The sequence below is a fragment of the Cydia pomonella genome, chromosome 6 (assembly GCF_033807575.1).
Source record: "Cydia pomonella isolate Wapato2018A chromosome 6, ilCydPomo1, whole genome shotgun sequence".
Classification (NCBI taxonomy): Eukaryota; Metazoa; Arthropoda; class Insecta; order Lepidoptera; family Tortricidae; genus Cydia; species Cydia pomonella.
In genome coordinates, this window is record NC_084708.1 from 16,324,006 (window position 1) to 16,340,957 (window position 16,952).

General features: G+C 38.2%; 1 protein-coding gene across 2 annotated transcripts in view; it reads right to left on the reverse strand.

Annotated features, from left to right (window-relative positions):
• LOC133519101 (uncharacterized) overlaps nt 1-16,952 on the reverse strand; it is a 77,923-nt gene that overhangs the window by 25,056 nt on the left and 35,915 nt on the right. The window contains exons 3-5 of one of the 2 annotated variants that reach the window (XM_061853020.1): nt 16,388-16,542; nt 5,243-5,442; nt 3,940-4,465 (exon numbers count right to left, since the gene is read on the reverse strand). In XM_061853020.1, coding sequence (XP_061709004.1) covers nt 3,940-4,465; nt 5,243-5,442; nt 16,388-16,542 — 881 coding nt within the window. Of the gene's footprint in view, nt 1-3,939; nt 4,466-5,242; nt 5,443-16,387; nt 16,543-16,562; nt 16,718-16,952 lie in introns of both variants that reach the window. The other variant, XM_061853019.1, reaches the window with a different exon arrangement.

Genomic DNA, 16,952 nt, shown 5'->3' on the forward strand with positions numbered 1-16,952 from the left:
GTGGAACGGCATATAGAACTTTCCTGTGTTGAGTTGGAACAATTTATAATTGTATGCGTGTACAGGCCCCCATCGGCGGACTATAACTTATTTGAATCGGTCATAGATGAAGTACTTAGTAGTATTTTTAGAACTCCGAAAAATATAATTGTGTGTGGCGATTTTAATATTAACTTGCTTGAAAATTCGCCATTTTGTGGAAGGTTATTAAATACTTTTAAATCCTTCAATTCAGTCAATGTATTTTGTGAGCCTACTCGAATCACAGCAACCAGTGCTACATGTATAGATAACATCTTTAGTAACAAGGATGCGATTAGTAAATCTGTTATTAACAACCTAAGTTCTGATCACTGTGGATTAAAAGCGTCTTTCAGCGGGAAAACTGAAGAAATTCCTCAAGATACCATGTGCAGGCCGATTTCCGAAAAGCGCCTAGATTTATTCAATCGTAAAATCACTAAACAATTATGTTGTCTTTCATGTAATCAGGATAACCCTGACTGTTTGAGTTCCGAGTTGTTTAACTGTATTAAAACGGAATTTGATGCCTGTTTCATTCAGAAGAAGGTGCAAGGCAAGGCCAAGACTAAATTTTGCGACTGGGCTACGCCGGATATTCACGAGAAAAGACGCCGACTATACGACTTGTATGATTTAAAAGCAACTGATAAAAGGCCGGATTTTCTGGAGTACGTTAAGAATTTTTCTAAATCTTTTAAGATGATCTGTGTCGCCGCTAAAGCTGATTATTTGTCCAAAAAGATCCTAAGTTCTAGTGATAAAGTTAAAACTGTATGGCAAGTAATCGGCAATGAAACTGGAAAACGTAAGATGAAGGATCCGCACTACACCGTACGAATTGCTGACACTTTAGTAAGTTCTGACCGTGAAGTGGCAGATCATTTTGAGCGGTTTTTCTCGAATATACCGGTAGAAACAACAAAGTCTCTTAATTCATCGCCAGACGTCGCTGAAGAAATTTTGAAGACAAATGTGGCGGAATGTACAGAAATTTTCAAATTTTCGTATGTCACTCCGAACATAGTTCTTAAGACTTTTAGGTCATTAAATATAAAGAAAACAGAAGACCTATGGGGTCTGTCAGTCAAAGTATTACATTCCATTATTGAATCGATTGCACCATACTTAGCTGAGATTTTCAACAGATGCATTGATGCTGGAATTTTTCCAGATATTATGAAACATAGAAAAATTATCCCGTTGTTTAAATCAGGAACAAGAACCGACTCCACAAACTTTAGACCTATTTCAATACTACCGGCATTAAGCAAAGTGTTCGAGAAACTTATTCTAAATCAACTATCGTCACATTTCAACAGAAATAAACTGCTTGATAGCAATCAATTTGGTTTTACCAGAGGTCGATCAACTACTGACGCCGGTGTGGTACTTCTAAAACACATCTTTGACGCTTGGGAAAAAGCTCAAGATGCTATTGGAATTTTCTGTGATCTGTCGAAGGCATTTGATTGCGTTGATCACGAAAATTTAAAGAGAAAATTAAGCCACTATGGGATAAAAGCTAGTGCCCTTGACCTTGTCTCATCGTACCTTTCGAATAGAACTCAGCGAGTAGTTATTAATGGAACTCAATCGGCTGGGTCCCCGGTAGCCCTCGGAGTGCCGCAAGGTTCAATTCTTGGTCCCTTCCTGTTTTTGGTATACATCAATGACCTACCAAAAGTTGTGCAAGAAAGACATGATATAGTGTTGTTTGCAGATGACACTTCCCTTATATTTAAAGTGAACAGAAAGGAAAATAGATTCGAGAGCATTAATGACGCGCTATCTACCGTATTAAACTGGTTTACGGCAAACAATTTGCTTTTGAACGCAAAGAAAACCAAATGCATCAAATTTACGCTACCTAACGTCAAGCAGGTAAATAACAGCAAGATTAAAATAAAAGGTGATACGCTGGAATTTGAAGATCGAACTGTTTTCCTGGGAGTCACTTTAGACTCAAAACTGCAATGGCATGCACATATAGCCACTTTAGCCGGCAAACTTAGTTCAGCAGCCTATGCAGTGAGGAGAATCAGACAGCTAACAAACGTAGAGACGGCCAGGCTGGTATACTTTAGTTACTTCCATAGTGTTATGTCGTATGGAATTCTGTTGTGGGGAAAAGCGGCAGACATTCAGACAATATTTGTACTGCAAAAGCGAGCTGTACGTTCCATCTATGGACTGGGCGCTCGAGTATCCCTAAGAGAGAAATTTAAAGATGCAAGCATTCTTACCGTTGCATCTCAATACATACTTGAGAATATTATGTATGTTCGGAAAAACATCAACGAATTCAAGCTTAACAGTGATATCCATAACTATAACACTAGAAACAAGCATAAACTTGCTGTGCCCGCCCACCGCCTCCGTAAGGTTAGTACGTCTTTCGTCGGGAACTGTACACGTTTTTATAACAAAGTTCCCACTGATATAGTGAATTTGCCTCTTAACAAATTTAAGTCACACGTTAAGAGCTCTTTGTTAAGTAAGGCGTATTATGCTGTGAATGATTTCATAGATGATAAGGATGCCTTTAAGCCAGTAGCTTGATCTTGATAGTATGATAAAAATGTAAGTAATAGTGTTTTCGTTTTCTTTCTGTGAAATAACCATACTAGCGTCCAGTAGAACTGACACAAGAGAACATCATGTTCTCGTTTGATTGTATTATTTTAGTTTTGGACACTTAGAGACCTTATACACCTCTAAGATTTTATTTTATTTTATTTTAAATTTCATTTTATTTTAATACCTATTTTAATGATTTGGACACTTAGAGACCTGTACATCTCTAAGTCAATTTAAATTTATAATTTAGTTTTATAGGTAGGCACTCCTTATGAATAATATGTAGTCGCGTTTATGTGGCGCTATGCCGTCTTTAATGTAACTTACAAGCACAAATGTTGTATCTCACAATTTTTTATTATATTTATATTAATACAACCCGGCAGCTTGAACATGTCATGCTCGCTTAAAAGTCTTTACTTGCGGTGGCGTCGTTGATCGGGTCGCCACTTTCCCGAATGAAGGTTGAGGGAGGCGATGGCTGAGATACACGTCATACTCGTGAACGGGTGCTGTTTGTGGAGACCGGTCTGTTTAAGCTTACACGGGGTACAGGTTATGTTAAAGTATGTAACTTTACTTTTGAGTGACATTAACGTGAGACACTTCATTCGGTTCTTGTCTGTTTTAATTTTTTTGTCTTTTAATTATTTATATAAGAATTCAAGCCTTGGCGACCCTCTACATCTCCAAGGATAATTTAATATATTTTTTATATTTTATCTCTGACACTTAGAGACTTATACATCTCTAAAGAATTTTAGTATTTTATGGTTTTATTTTTTTATCATAGTTTTTTTTGTGTAATTTGACATTTAGAGACAGTATACATCTCTAATAAAGTATTTATTATTTCATAGATTCGATATTTGTAATTGTTTTTTTTTTTAATTTATTGTTTGTAAAAATGGACATGTAAAAGTGCCCCTGTGGCCTATTTGCTGAATAAATGTTTGATATTTGATATTTGATATTTGGTACCTATAGTGTTTAATTCTGCTTTTAAATTTAGAGACTTTATCGACAATTGAACTTCAACAATTTTCTGTCAAAACATATTTAGTAGATTGTATGAGTATACGTATGAGATGAGGTGAGGATCCTTAACAATAACGTTAAATAAAACGAACCGATCCTAATAAAATGTTGGTTATATACCAAACGAGAGTGATAAAGAGACTTATTGGTATAAATTGGTTTTGAAATAATGCAAAGTTGTAAATACGCATACAAAAAGTACAGTTGAATTAAGAATCTCCTCTTCTAAGTATTCAAAGTGGGTTAACAATGAAATGGAAAATGAAAATGCAAAAGCATAAAACATGACTTGGAAATTACCTTACTCAAACTGTCAACACATATCGTACTCTCAATATCACTGACATCTTTTACGAATTCTGATTGACTCTCCCAAGCTGTAATCGCTTTAACAGTGTATTTCCTCGCGTCTAGTTCAGCCTGCTGGGCGTCGTCTGATATCCTGATTCGAAAATTACTCTCATCGTTTACTTTCTTCTGTTCTGACACAAAACTATCCCAGGCGAAATAACATGAGGCATTCTGCGAGTCATGACTACATTCCATTTTATAGAGCTGTGGCGCTGGGAAGAATATCTGCTCAGGTGGAACCAAAGTCGCAGTTGTATTAAATAAGGGATCATTCGTTAATATTCTCGTTGTGCTCTTGTCCTTCTTAGGCGCCATTGGCTTAAGGAACGAGGACACCGTGTGGCGGTAGACGAGCTGCTGCGAGCTGACTGGCGACTGCAGTTGAATGACGTACGAGTGCATGTGTAACATCTCATCAGTTTGGTTTTTTATCATTTCAGGTGGGAGGTCACATACAAAACCGCACGAGAGAGTCCTATAAAATAAAGGGGGTTTATTAAATTTACATTGTTGGGTGTTTTAACTAATACCCGTTAATAATATCTTTGTCAGATAGGTTGAAGCCAGGCTTCAATAAACTTTAGTCAAGTGTAAGAAATACGGCACTCAAGGTACATCATTATTATGGCCTACTTGGGAGAGGTAGGTATTACTTGATTGCTCTAAAAATAATAATTATAATTAATGTAATGTTAATTGTATGTGTGGAAATAAAAATAAATTAAATTATTAAATAATTGCTTTTTAAAACAAAGCTCCCGCCGCGTCAGTCTATTTTAATGTATGTTCGCGATAAACTCAAAAACTACTGAACGAATTATCATGTGGTTAATGCTATCAACAGAATTCTTGAGGAAGGTTTAGGTGTATAATTTATTGATGTTTGTGTAACCCGTGCGAAGCCGGGGCGGGTCGCTACTCGCTAATAGTATATATATTACTAATTGGTACAGACCGCTGGACCCGCTGGTGGCCGAGGCTGGATTTGAACCAACGTCCTCAGGACACACGACATCTATTTTCGATTTATACGTAATAACAGTGAAACCAATATAAAATTTTCCATATTCATAAAGTCAGATCAAGATAATAAGTTGGCTTCTCAACTTAGCTTAGTCTGACTCTAGCTCTATGTATGTAAACCTGCAATAGTTGCAATAATAAACTAAAATGGATATCAAATACTTACTAAGGAAAAGTGGGGAAAGTATTTGCCGTAATTAGCCTCTGCCCTAACTTCGTCAGTACTCACGTGAGGTTCACGTCGTAGGCGTACGGGTGCAGCGGGCGGCAGGGGTAGTCGTGCACGTGCCGCAGCCGCAGCGCGCCGCCGTCGCAGCTGGCCATCAGCTCCACGGCGGGTGGGAACGTGACCGTGATGCGGCCCACAGGCACCGCCAGCAGCAGCAGCGCCGACGCGCCGCCCAGCGCCGACGACAACGCCAACAGCAGCTAAATGCAATGACAAATATATAGCTCGTTCGTTTTACTAAACATTCATAAAAGGTACTTAGTTGTTTTAACGCTTAAACATATTTTTATATTTGCTAGTCGGTAGTGACCTTGCCTACGAAGCAGGAGGTCCCTAGTTCAAATAGTGATAAGGGCATTTATTTGTGTGTTTATCATAAATATTTGTTCCTGAGCTATGGATGTTTTCTATGTATTTATATAGTATTTTATGCAACAGTTGTATAACCGGTCTGGCCTAGTGGGTAGTGACCCTGCCTACGAAGCTGATGGTCCCGGGTTCAAATCCTGGTAAGGGCATGTATTCGTGTGATGAGCATGGATATTTGTTCCTGAGTCATGGGTGTTTTCTATGTATTTAAGTATTTATAAATATTTATATATTATATAAATCGTTGTCTAAGTACCCTCAACACAAGCCTTATTGAGCTTACTGTGGGACTTAGTCAATTTGTGTAATAATGTCCTATAATATTTATTTATTTATTTATTTATTTATTTAATTTAGGGAAACAAATTACAGCAAAAGTATATAGCCAAGACGCGCGAGCATAGCTTGTTACGCGCCCGGCCCGCCCCGGGCCGCGGCCGGCCGGTCGGCGACACCTCGTAACTCATGAGGCCCTGGTACTTGCTACTTGCTAAATTAATTTTTTGGACAGTTTTTTCTCAATTTTGGCCACCGTAGCCTACGGAGACTAACAAGCAACGCTAAGCGGTCTTCGTAGTCTATGAGTGTTGCTATATTACGGGTGTCACATGCGTGTTTCTGACTTATGAAGTAATTATTTTTACTATGCAACCAAATGAATATTTTGTAAGTTGGCAGCAATGCACTTAGTTTAAAACTGTATTCGTTTTGGTTTTGTTAGGTTGGTAGCCATTAATCGCAGTAACGTTATAGCGTATAAAAGCACAAGAGCTTTTATGAGGAATAGACAATATAGACTTTTCTTGAAATCTTTTATGTATGTTCTTATATTCGTGTTAATGAATGCATAAATGACAGATAACAGTAGAGGAGTAGGAAAAATATATATTATATACATCGTCGTCTAGTACCCCCAACACAAGCCATATTGAGCTTGCTGTGGGATAAGTCTATTTTAATATTTATAATATTCATTATTTATTTATTTATAATATTTCCATTACGGGTCGTACGCAGATTTTTCTGTAAAACAAATGTTCACAATTTTGGCCCGGTTAACAGCTCTGAATTGTTAAAAATTGTACATTAATTAAGCGAAGTTAAGAAGATGTGATTAGTCTTAATTTAATTGATTATATTGTGTACGAAAATTAACCATAATTATTATAAGTGAACACACAATGATGTAATCGATTGACTTTTGACTTAACTATGTACATTTTTGTTGCAATTCACTTTAACGGAGGTATAATATTAATCACAAACAAACATTTGGCACCGTTATTTTTAACAGTACAGGATTTTTTTGTTTGTTTTTCTTTTTCTGTGTATGTTTATGCCTTATTTTATTTCTAAAGCGGCGGCCTTCGAACTCTTCGAAGTAACAAAAATATGAAAAACCGGGTATATCCTTAAACTACGTCCAAAAGAGAGGTATGGACACTGTGAATGTCATCTCGCTTAGTGTGGTAGGGCACAGCACAGCGAATGTCATTCCAGATCTAGAGCAGAGCCCAAATGGGGGAGTACCTTACCTCCACCTTACAGAAAACCGCAGCCAAATAACACTAGACCCTACTCATAGTGTTGTATTCCTGCCGGTGAGTAAGGTTGCCAGAGCTCAACGAGGGTGCGGGGTGTTAGGGTCGGCAACGCTCATGTAACACCTTTGGAGTTCCAGGCGTCCATAGGCTACGGTAACTGTTTACCACCAGGCGGGACGTATGCTTGTTTGCCACCGACGTAGTATAAAAAAAGTGCGACTTGGATTCGCCCAGGGGTTCCGTGCATTGTGCAAATTTATTTATTTTTTTACAAATTATAGTTTTCAGACATTTTCCCTGTACCTACTTGTAGTGTAAGATGATATTACTTGCTAAATGTTTTTGTTTTTGTGGCCATATCTTTTTTTACGGTAACTTAGAAGCTAGATTTTTTTTACACAGCTTCAAGGAACTGTAGACCTGAGTATATGGTTTTAATTTCAACCCAAAACCTCCACGTGTTCCCGAGATAAAGGGTCTTGACAGACAGACGGACGGACAACTTAGTGATCCTATAAGGGTTCAGTTTTTTCCTTTTGAGACACGGAACCCTAAAAACGGGAATGTTGGGTGTATTCTCATCTATTCCCACCCTACGTGGAATGAAATTAATGAAATATTCCTAATATGTCCCCAATGAGCACACATTTTATTCTTAGGGTTTAGGGTCCACAAAGACGTGCGTCATCGTGTGATACAAAAAACTAAATGCGTGATACGTGATTAGCAGCCTCGACAACAACTACCTATAAATAAAGACGAGCATTGTGCGTAAATAAGGTCTTCATGGAAGCCTAGCGTAGCCATGACATGTTCACAGGCGGAAAACTGCTTTGATAACATCATTCGTCACCATGACAGCGTAATTTATATGAAGTTGTTGACAATGGTTTTAACCTAGACTTTTTATTTACTTATTTATCTAACTATCAAATACTCATTTTAACGATTTGCAAACTAGCGTGATGAACTGATGTCACGGCATCTAAGCAGGTGCTTTGTGCTATATCCCCCGATAGCATTGATATATATCTAAGGACGGGCCTTACGGGCAATAAGAATCGGGCTAGTACAGCGGTGTCACGAACACGAATTCGAGCCAATCGTGCAGTCTAACGCCACGACGCGATTGGTTGATGAGTTCGCATTGTTGAGGTTTTATATAGTTTTTATATCCTTTTATTGTCTATGTTCATTTTTAAGTTCTTTTTCTAGTATTCCATATTTGAGTACTTGAAGTATATTTGTTTATTTACATTTTAATGTCAGTTCGCGATTAAATCTGGTGCTGAATAGACAACTGCTTGTGTTAGTACATCAGTTATGGTCAATATACATTTAATTATGTAAACATACTTCCTTTTTCATGTTAATATCCAGAGAGGAAAATTGGGACTACGTTTGTATGGAGAAGCGGCCGTCCCCTTTTTTGCAGTCTAATTATCTGAGATCGTCATCAACAACGAGTATGATGCCTAAGTATTTAGGTACATATACTAATTTTACTTCAGATTTTTAATGATGAGATGGGGGTGATGAATAGTATTTGTCCTATTTATTTGACAAATGAAACGGTTTTTTATATCGTGACTATAAAAGTAATATGTTGGTATGGTACCGTGATTCTTCCGGGCGACAATGCAATTTGCCATTCATAAACCGCTCCGTAACATGAAGCAAGTATTTGTAAGGTCTGCACGTGAATTAGAGTTCAAACTTATACTGGACTGGCTGTGGGAAAATGGTTGGCGAGTGTTTTGTATGGCCAATGACGCACGCGACTCCCGGGCTCCGCTGCGCGCGCACAATGGCCGGACCCACAATGCAAGGTAAAGGTTATTGTATTCCATAGCGATCCCTATGTACTATAACGACCCCACAAATTGCATTCAATGCTACCAAACATCTAAAATTGACCTTCACAAAAAGTCGTAAATTCACCATGTAGTATAAACCTTCCAACCTGTTGAGCTCCGGACCCAATAATAATGATAGCTGGGCCAAATCTCTGCCTGAATATTTCTGGTTCAAGCGGTTCAAGTGTTATAATGAAATATTTTCTTGGCCAAAATCTGTTCCTAAATTTATGAGACACATACTAAACAATATTGTTCTTCAGTTGAATGGTATGACAAAATTTAGTATGTTCAAAGATAGGGAGGTGGCTACTTAGTAAACAAGACAATAAACGTGCCTCATATCAACCGTACTTAATGATACGGCACTCGAGTAATTTCCATTTAATAGCGTAAACGTTCCTAATTATAGTTTTCCCGTTTACTTTAGTGGTTCCTATTCTTACGTAACAACTGTTTTACCATTGATGAAATTTTGTAGTTTACATGTAGTCTTTAGCTACTGAAAATGCGTTATAAAATTTGATAACTACTGATGATACTGAGGAATAAGAAAGTATCCGATGCACACAAGTCAATTATCCCTGCCTCCAATCGATTTCAATTCCCATTCTTCATCTCGTGTCGATGGTTTCATAATATCAGACTGTGGTACTAAGAGGTAGCGACATTTATCGCCCTGTCCGTCGCATCACGGAGGTCCTGCTCAGAGCAGGAATGCGGCCATGCTGGGCAGGATAGCATGTGCTCCATTGTTTGGGGTCCTCCCACATGGGCAATGCGGTGTCTGAGCCGCCTAGAGTGCCCTACTTCAGCATGTTCTTCTTGCTGCAGCCGACCTAGGAACGCAATCTGTTCCAGATCGGCCACAGCAGCTTATCCCCAGCCGAAAGCGTTTCAGCGGGGCGAACGTAGTCGTCAGAAGGGGCATGGGTACCCTCCCGTTGGGCAGGTCAATTCTGGGACAGCGGAATCTGGATAGCTGCAGTACACCGCATAAAGCTCCTATGGGCTCTTTAGACGAAATGGTGGTCTTGTTTCTGCTTAAATTTTTCAACACTACACGCCATTTCTCAGCGGATTTCCGGGGGCGCAATTCCTGCCAGAAGGTATAGCTTATTAAGCGGAGTTCGTTTAAGACCGGTGATTATGCGGCAGGTGTCGTTGAGTGCCGAAGTAACTTGTCCTGCGTGGGTAGAGCGGTGCCACACCTGGCACGCGTATTTGCCAGCTGAATAGCAAAGTGCCAGGCCAGGCCGCGTAGACAACGTGCAAATCGTTAACGCTATGTACCGTATCGTAGTCATCGCTCTCTATCGCTCTTCCACATTAGTACGACAGTAATAGAGAAAGATTACTACGATACGCTACGGAGCGTTAACGATTTGCACGTGATACACGTGGCTACGCGGCCAGTGGTGCGAAGGGTGTGCGCAGAATCGAGCCAGTGCGTTGAAGTGAGTTTCCGCAGCAGATAGTATCGCGAATTAACCTTCTGACGTATTTCTAAACAGTGATTATTAAAGGACAACGTTCTGTCTAGAGTTATTCCAAGGTACCTTGGGTAGGGGCAGTGCTCAATAGCGACTCCATTGCAGGCAACATTGAGCTGCCTATTTGCTTCCCGGTTTCGTAGGTGGAACAAACACGAATGAGTTTTTTAGGGGGTTTGCTTTCAGGCAGTTAATCTCATAGTACCTTAAAGACCGCAGACAGTGGTTTTTCTGTACCTTTGAAAATGTCGCTTTGGGCTCCTAGTGCTAGGTCATCTGCGTATGCAAACCGCTGGGTTTTGGGCCGGACTGGCTGATCATTGGTGTATATGTTAAACAGCATCGGGACAAGCACACTACCCTGCGGGAGACCTTTTTTTGCGAACGCCAGCTGCTTTTTCGGACTACAGGTGGACTTGAAATCGGCTACTGCGCAGCAGTTCGCGAAGAGCAATTCCTAGCTGAGCAACTTTTCAAATCTCGAATTTTTGAAGCTATGTTTCTGTCGCGCTGCGGTGGGCGGGAGCCGGAGCTATCTAAGTGTGAGTGCGCGCACACAGACGTGAGACTCGTGCGCTCGCTCATTGCGCGCCGTTCCGTCGACATCGCCCGCGAGCCAGACGGAATTTATTCTGCGCTGCCCGACGCAAGTTGTTTTTGTTGTTACCACGTAATATTGTTTTTCATTTTTATATTATACTGTATCTATTACACCCTAATACCAAACACCCTATCACCTGTACTAAATGTATTTTACACCTATGATGACGAAATAATAAATGATTGATTGATTGATATTAATTACCATATAGGTAAAAACTGCAAAAAAGAATGATGTCTCAGCTTCGGTTGTCGTCGTACAGTCAAGTGCAAAAATATGTATCGAAAGAATCGTCTCATAAATATGGTACTACGCTTTTATTACACTGGAATAAGATGCTATGGGACATATTTTTGATTAAGATCTGTACACCCATATTTTTACACTTGACTGTACCTATCCGTATCAGTAAGTTGGGAGTGATCATGGTGTGTTGTGAAATTTTGTAAGTAGGTATAAATATACCTATGGTTAAACTACAATCTATTTAACTTGTAGTACGATGGGGCTAAACTTGGGCCGCCTTATTGAAGAACGTATCGCAATGACAATCTGGGTAAAGTATGTTGGGATAATGCCGGACAATTTTGGGACCAATTGAGAGAACTCGTGAAAAAATGTTTTTTCGAGATCTCAACACGTGACAGATTCTTGAAGTACGTAGCGAATCGTTAAATAATAACCGTAGATTCGGCCTGAATTTTGGTAATCTTCAATATAGAACGGTTTTAGTTTTGTACCTGTGTAAAGATGAGACATACTTTTTTTTAGGGTAACGAGTGTTTTGCCATCAAGGGAGACCATTGGATGGTGAAAAAAAGTTGCTTCTAATGGAAAGAGAATAAGGTATCACAAAGAAATAGGTCCGGTGTCTACCCTTTTGTATCCGATCTTAACCCGGATACAAAAATTGGTAAAATTGTGGCTCTCAAACTTTGATACCTATGTCATAAGGCAATTTGATAAGTAAACAATGTGCTAAGAAACCTCTTATTGTAAGGTTTACCCGAAGTAATAAAAAAAAAACACCTAAAATAATAGCTACCTTGCGTAGTTTTGACAATTTAAGATTTCGTGAACTGTACAGGTTTAGGGAAAGTGTAAATGTATTGTTTATTGAATGGAATGTACTGGAAGATATTAAGTACTTAAGTAGGAGGGACAAAAATCAAAATAAAAAATAATCGTGCCCAGTTATTTTTAATGAAGGTCGCCAAAAAAATAAGAATCAAACTTAGAAATCAAAAAGACTAAGTAGTTCTTTAAAAAGGTCAAGGTCACTGAGAGCCCATCTTGAAGTATGGAAAATAATTAAAATTGCGATTTTGTTGGTTTAATTTTGCAATTATGTATATATATATATAGTTGATATACAATCTTTTTTTTTTTATAAAATGTAAGGATCGTATGTAAAGAGTAAAGTAAATATATAGGAAAAGAGAGCCCTCTTGAAGCATTTTAAGGAAACTAATTTCGAAGCCCTATCTCTATTTTGTATCCGAAACTAGCAATGTATGTATGCGTGCACATCTACATATGCATCCGTATGTGTATGTACTTTATTGCGAAAAATTGCTCATTTACTATCTATTTTACTCGATTTTGTTATAAATTTCAACATGTATCATCATCCCTATACAATATAAATACTCTTTATTGCACACCTCAATAAAAGAAAACAATACAAAAGAAAACATACACATAAGCACAGGTAAACAACATGCGGTCTTATCGCTAACAGGCAACCTTTGGGTTGCGGAAATTAAAAAAATTACATTGTCAGTAACCGTCGCGCTGGTAGTGGTACTGGATAAAAATAATGGTACGAAAGTGTGATCAAGAAAACAATAAATGTGATAATTAAGTAGGTCAGTATGTAAATTGAAGAAAATTTAAAGTTTGACAATCACTGCTGTTTTTTAAATAGGTAAAGATCGGATTGTTTCTTTCCGATCTTTACCTGGAAGGGTCAAGATCGGATATCAGTCTACAGCAGTGCTAGGTCTGTTAACACAATTACAAAAACAAACACAGTTTCATCACAATACGCAAAATAAATTACAGGGCGAAGATCGGATAGAAGGAAGAATTCGCGAAATTTACCTTGCTCTCTGTGATTGCGCACAACACAAGCCCGACTCCCTGACGCGACGCGGTGACACTGGCAGTCGAGGCGCAATGAAATGGCGTCTTACACAATGTTGCCAACATTAGAAAATAAAGCCAAATTAGGGGGAAATTAATGTCCTACGTTCTTCACCCGCATCCGGTATTTACCCAACATACCTTAATCGTTGAACCGCCGCATTTCAAAATGGCCCTTATTTTGATATCGGCTAGCCGTAATGTAATACGGCGGATTATACAATACGACTGCGATACTTATATATAGATCCCCTCGTCAATGTAATTTCATTAAATTTGTTATCTAGTGGCAAACATCAAAGTAGTTATGTTTTACTTGTGACGCACAAGTGTGAGCAATGTAAAATACTATATTTCTAAAAAAAATGCCTACTAAGTAATAAAAGAAAATGTGATTATTAAATTATAATACGAAAGGTGGTCAAATCGCAAAATGCTGTCGTTTAATTTAAAATAATGAAATAATTAGACCAGTTCCGAAAGTACCGAGAAATCCCGGTTCTTTAAAACAGTACCGGTTTTGCAATCCCTAATAAGGATGTTATGCCCATCACTATTCCTTCTGTGTACGTATATTTAGAAACTGTCTCCGCCTCCAATTCGTGCGATAAGGACAACTGCAGCTCGGACCGAAATTCACTCGCAAAAAACTCAAAAATCGAGGTTTCGCTCTCGACTGTTTCCTCCTCCAAAACGCAACTAATCATTATGAAATTTTGGAAATTGCAAGAGGAAGAAATAATCTATGCCGCTATGTTTTGATTTTTTGGATATTTTTTGTCATATTTGTATACTGTGCCTTTTTTTACAGCCAATTCAATTGCGCCGTTTTTGCGATTTTCGAGGCGCTGTATCTTTCTTCAAAATAAAATAATCCAAAAAAGCAAAACATAGCGGCACAGATATTGATGATATTGATCTTATTTGAAAAAATCACTGCTCTAGGTTAAAAATCCAGGGAGGAATCAGTCGAGAGCGTTTGTATGGAAAAATCGCAACTAGGAATTCCTCCGAAGAACGTTCGTAAATCTAGCATCTCCTGTCATACCATTCACCTACAAGGGCAGCCGTTGTATATTTACTATGTCGTATGCGCTATATGTTGTACTAGCTTTAATGTTTGACTCGTACATGACTTTCCCGGGCGAAATTGCGCCTTTTCTGGGATTAGTTGCGAATCGATAATCGTAGTTCACATTAATTCTGTCAATACGAAATGAGTGTCTCGTATTTAGGTCCCTAACTTTTTCCATAGTTGGCTTGCGAACATTTTCTATTCAATTTCTTTTGAATTAGTGCATTTGGATCTAAGCCAGAACTCTTGAGGTATGCACGTCATGTTTTGCAACTTAGACTGTAAGTTATAATTGTATTCATGATTTGGGAATGTCCCCGTCAATCATCGAAAATATTTCCCAATGAGTTCAACTGAAAAAGTTGTTTGTTAAATATTTCATTATTGATACAAGCTTTTATGGCTGACTGTATTTTTCTTTCAACAGGCAACTAATACTCGCATGGATTTAAGAAGTGGAGCCATCAAGATTATTGATTTTTTAGGAGGGGTTGAGGGCGGAGCTCTCAACTTTATCTTGATATCAATACCATATAAGCTACTAGACTAATGCTATCTATTTGGTATTATCTATATATATGCACATGTCCTGACTGATTGACTAACTCATCAACGCAGAGCCGAAACCACAAATGCTAAGAAGCGATTTTGAGAAATTCAACCCTTAAGGGGGTTAAAATGGGGATTAATGTTTGTATGTAGTTAAAGTTTTATTTTAAGCTAGGAATTCTAAGCTTCGTAAAAAGATATATTATTAAATCCCCTAGCAGGCTTAAAAAGGGGTTGAAAGTTGGAATACATTACAAATTCTTTGAAACTTCTTATACAGGCATAATAGCCGATTACAAATAAAAGTTATTTCAAAGTATTTGAAAATTCAACCCCTAAAAGGGGTTAAAAGGGGAAGAAAGTTTGTATGTGGTTTAAGTTTTATTTTGAGCTAGGAACTTGAAACTTTATAAAAAGGAATTTTATTAAAATGAAAGAAAACTGTTTTCAGTGTTATTCAAAATTAATTCCCCAGGGTGGTGAAAAAGGGGTTGAAATATTGTACGGAGATCAAACATTTTTGTGAGCGTGGGACTTGAATCTTTGTTCAAAGGCATATTATTAGAATATAAAAAAGTAATTTCAGCATTTTTAAAAATTCATCCTCCAAAAGGGTTAAAAAGGGGTCGAAAGTTTGAACCCAGTACAAATAATACTTAAAACCTTTTTAGAAATTCATACTTAATACAACATTACTAAAATAAGCTAAGAACTTTCATTTTAAAGTAAGCTAGGAACTTGAAACTTGGTAAAAGGGCATTATATTAAAAAGGACGAAAACTAATTTTACCGTTTTTGAAAATTAATTCCCTGAGTTGGTAAAAAAAGTGTTGACAGTTAAAAATACACAATAAAAGAAAAACAAGAAAAGTGATTTCAGCGTGTTTAGAAATGTATTCCCTAAGGTAATTAAAATGGATTGAAAGTTCGGATTAATCTCCTAATTCGATGAAACAGGGTTGAAAGTTTGCATCGGGAGCGAACATTGTTTTAAATAGTGGACTTGAAAGTCTTCTAAGGGGGCTGAGAGGGATTATATCGAGAACATTTTTTTCAGTTAGGGGCTTGATACTTCGTTGGTTTTTGACTAACAAATCTTAGGCGCTGCATAATAATTAACAATTGATTAACCGTCGCTACTGCGTGCTGCATAATGTTCTAATACGCTCATGTATAGAATATATAACCACCGACATTAAAATCGACGCGTACAAAGTCGCGGGCATCAGCTAGTTTTCGGATAAATCGGGGATACATTTATGGTATCCTATTAACACCATTCCGAAGTAAAAACAAAAAATATGAAAAAATAAACTTTAGTTGTTTACGCTTAAACCGCTGAACCAATTTAGTTAAAATTTTACTTGGTAAAAACCTATATGTCAATGATGTCACATCTTGCAACTGCCCACATTATACGCCGCCATTATACGCCATATAAACCGTTTAAATTGATAAATTAAACAATTATCGCTGTAACCGAAAACAATTTTATGTAAGAATAAGGATTGACCCTGAAGTTGCCAATCTTGTCCGCCAGAATGCCGGCGAGCGGCGGCAACACGATGGCCACGGCGGGCGTCACGGCCGACATGATGGCGATCTCATCCACATTGATGCCCAGCTCGCGCATGTGGATCGTCAGGTACTGATACAGCACGAACAGAGCTACAAGTATAAGGACTGACCCTGAAGTTGCCAATCTTGTCCGCCAGCATGCCAGCGAGCGGCGGCAACACGATGGCCACGACGGGCGTCACGGCCGACATGATGGCGGTCTCCTCCACATTGATGCCCAGCTCGCGCATGTGGATGGTCAGGTATGGATACAGCACGAACAGAGCTAAAAGAAAAAAAGACTACTTAATCTTCAGACGTTTACTTTAATATAAAGAGGTACTGTCGACAATAAAGGTATGTTATCAATCATGGCGGAATGCCAGATAAGTCTGCGCCTTTCGATGCCCAACCTGTCGAAATATGACAATATGGCGGACGAATTTTTGAAAAGTCACCATATTTAAGAATTATTTCGCTTAAAAGATAGTATTTTCTTCACAAATAGGATGATTTATCCC